Raw genomic sequence first — 1,454 nt, forward strand, 5'->3', positions numbered from 1 at the left:
GAAGTGGTGGTGGTGGTGGGGCGTGGGTGTTTGGGGAAGGGGGTAATCCTCAGTGTCACCGCCGGGCTCTCTGGAGGCAACCGGCGGGGCAGCAGGGATTTGGGAAAGGGGGGAGGGGTCCTGCGCACCAAGGGGAAGGTATCCAGTTATGCGATGCAATCTTTGCGCGAGAAAAACGAAGTTCGAAACGCAGGAAGCGTCTACGGGCTCGGATTTCACAGATCGCGAGCTTGATTCTCACAAAATTATTTAATAACACATAAAAAATGCATGATTTTACAATGTTTGAATAAAAAAAGTAAAACGAAAATGCGATAAAGTTCCTTTGATTTTACACCGAACATTGTCAGTTTCACATCTCTACTTACCGCACGGTGGCGGGCCCGGTGCCGAGGTCGAAGCTGAACTCGAGGTGGCCGTCGACGAGCGCGAGCGCCATGAAGTCGCCGTGGCCGTCGGCGCGGTGCCCGTTGTAGAGGACGAGCCCGTCCGCGGCCGTGGCCTTGAGCGTGAGCTGCAGGTCGAGCCAGGACAGCGCCGTGTCGCCGAGGCCCGGGTAGCGCAGGTAGCTGGAGCCGTTGAACGAGGGCACGAGCAGGTCGACGCGCGTGTCGCAGAGCTCGCCCGAGTAGCCCAGCGGGCACAGGCACACGGCCGGGCCGTCGCGCTCCGTCACGCACGTGCCGCCGTGCCGACAGGGCACCTTGCTGCACCGGTCCGCGCGGCACTCGTCTGCAAGGGGAGCGTCAGGTAAAGCATCGCAATCGCTGGAGGATACACAACTCGTCCAGGACGAACCTTTTCAGGTGTAAAAATCCGACTTCTGTTGAAACTCGAAAAATTTGAAGGTGTATGTAGAAGTCGGATGGCAATTGAAATTTGCCTGAACTTTACAGTTAGATTTGTAACCCTTACCAAAACTTTGTCCGTTTCGCTACATATAGTTCAGGAAAAAAATTCAAACGCCATCCGACTTCTATTCAAATAGCCTTACATTTTCCGAGTTTTGATGAAATCGGACCTGAAATGGTTTTCCTCTGAGCGGGGCGACCCCCCGCTATGCCTCGGCGCGCACGGGACACCCCCCGGGGGTGGGGGGCGTTTGCTTTGGCAGGCGGACTCACCCACGTCGAAGCCCTGCATCGCGTCCTCGCTCAGGTCGTAGACCTGGCCGTTCACCTCGACGTGGCGGACGCAGCCCCGCAGGCCCCGGTCGACGGGCAGCTTGCCGGCCAGGCCCGTGGTGTTGCCGGGGCCGCCGAGGAACAGCGGCTCGCGGAACGTGATGCGGGAGAACAGGCCCTGTGGACGGAGGCGTCGGCGTGAGACCAAAGAAGGGTGATTTCGGGGAGGGGTACTTCACTGTGAATTCAAGCTTACACCGCGTTCTGGGGCAATTATTTTCCTTGATTTTTTTCTGTCTTTTTTCTAAATTTTAATGATTTTTAACCCTC

At 56.9% G+C, this 1,454-nt stretch overlaps 1 protein-coding gene across 1 annotated transcript in view; it reads right to left on the bottom strand.

The window, feature by feature from the left end:
• The window catches only part of LOC113214362 (pikachurin), a 15,374-nt gene that overhangs the window by 11,207 nt on the left and 2,713 nt on the right, over window positions 1-1,454 (bottom strand). Inside the window, exons 3-4 of the mRNA XM_052268709.1 lie at window positions 1,125-1,302; window positions 369-732 (exon numbers count right to left, since the gene is read on the bottom strand). Of these exons, the coding sequence (XP_052124669.1) occupies window positions 369-732; window positions 1,125-1,302 (542 nt within the window). The remainder of the gene's footprint in view (window positions 1-368; window positions 733-1,124; window positions 1,303-1,454) is intronic.

This window comes from Frankliniella occidentalis, unplaced genomic scaffold (genome assembly GCF_000697945.3).
Source record: "Frankliniella occidentalis isolate FOCC.00 unplaced genomic scaffold, Focc_3.1 Scaffold74, whole genome shotgun sequence".
NCBI classification, from domain to species: domain Eukaryota; kingdom Metazoa; phylum Arthropoda; class Insecta; order Thysanoptera; family Thripidae; genus Frankliniella; species Frankliniella occidentalis.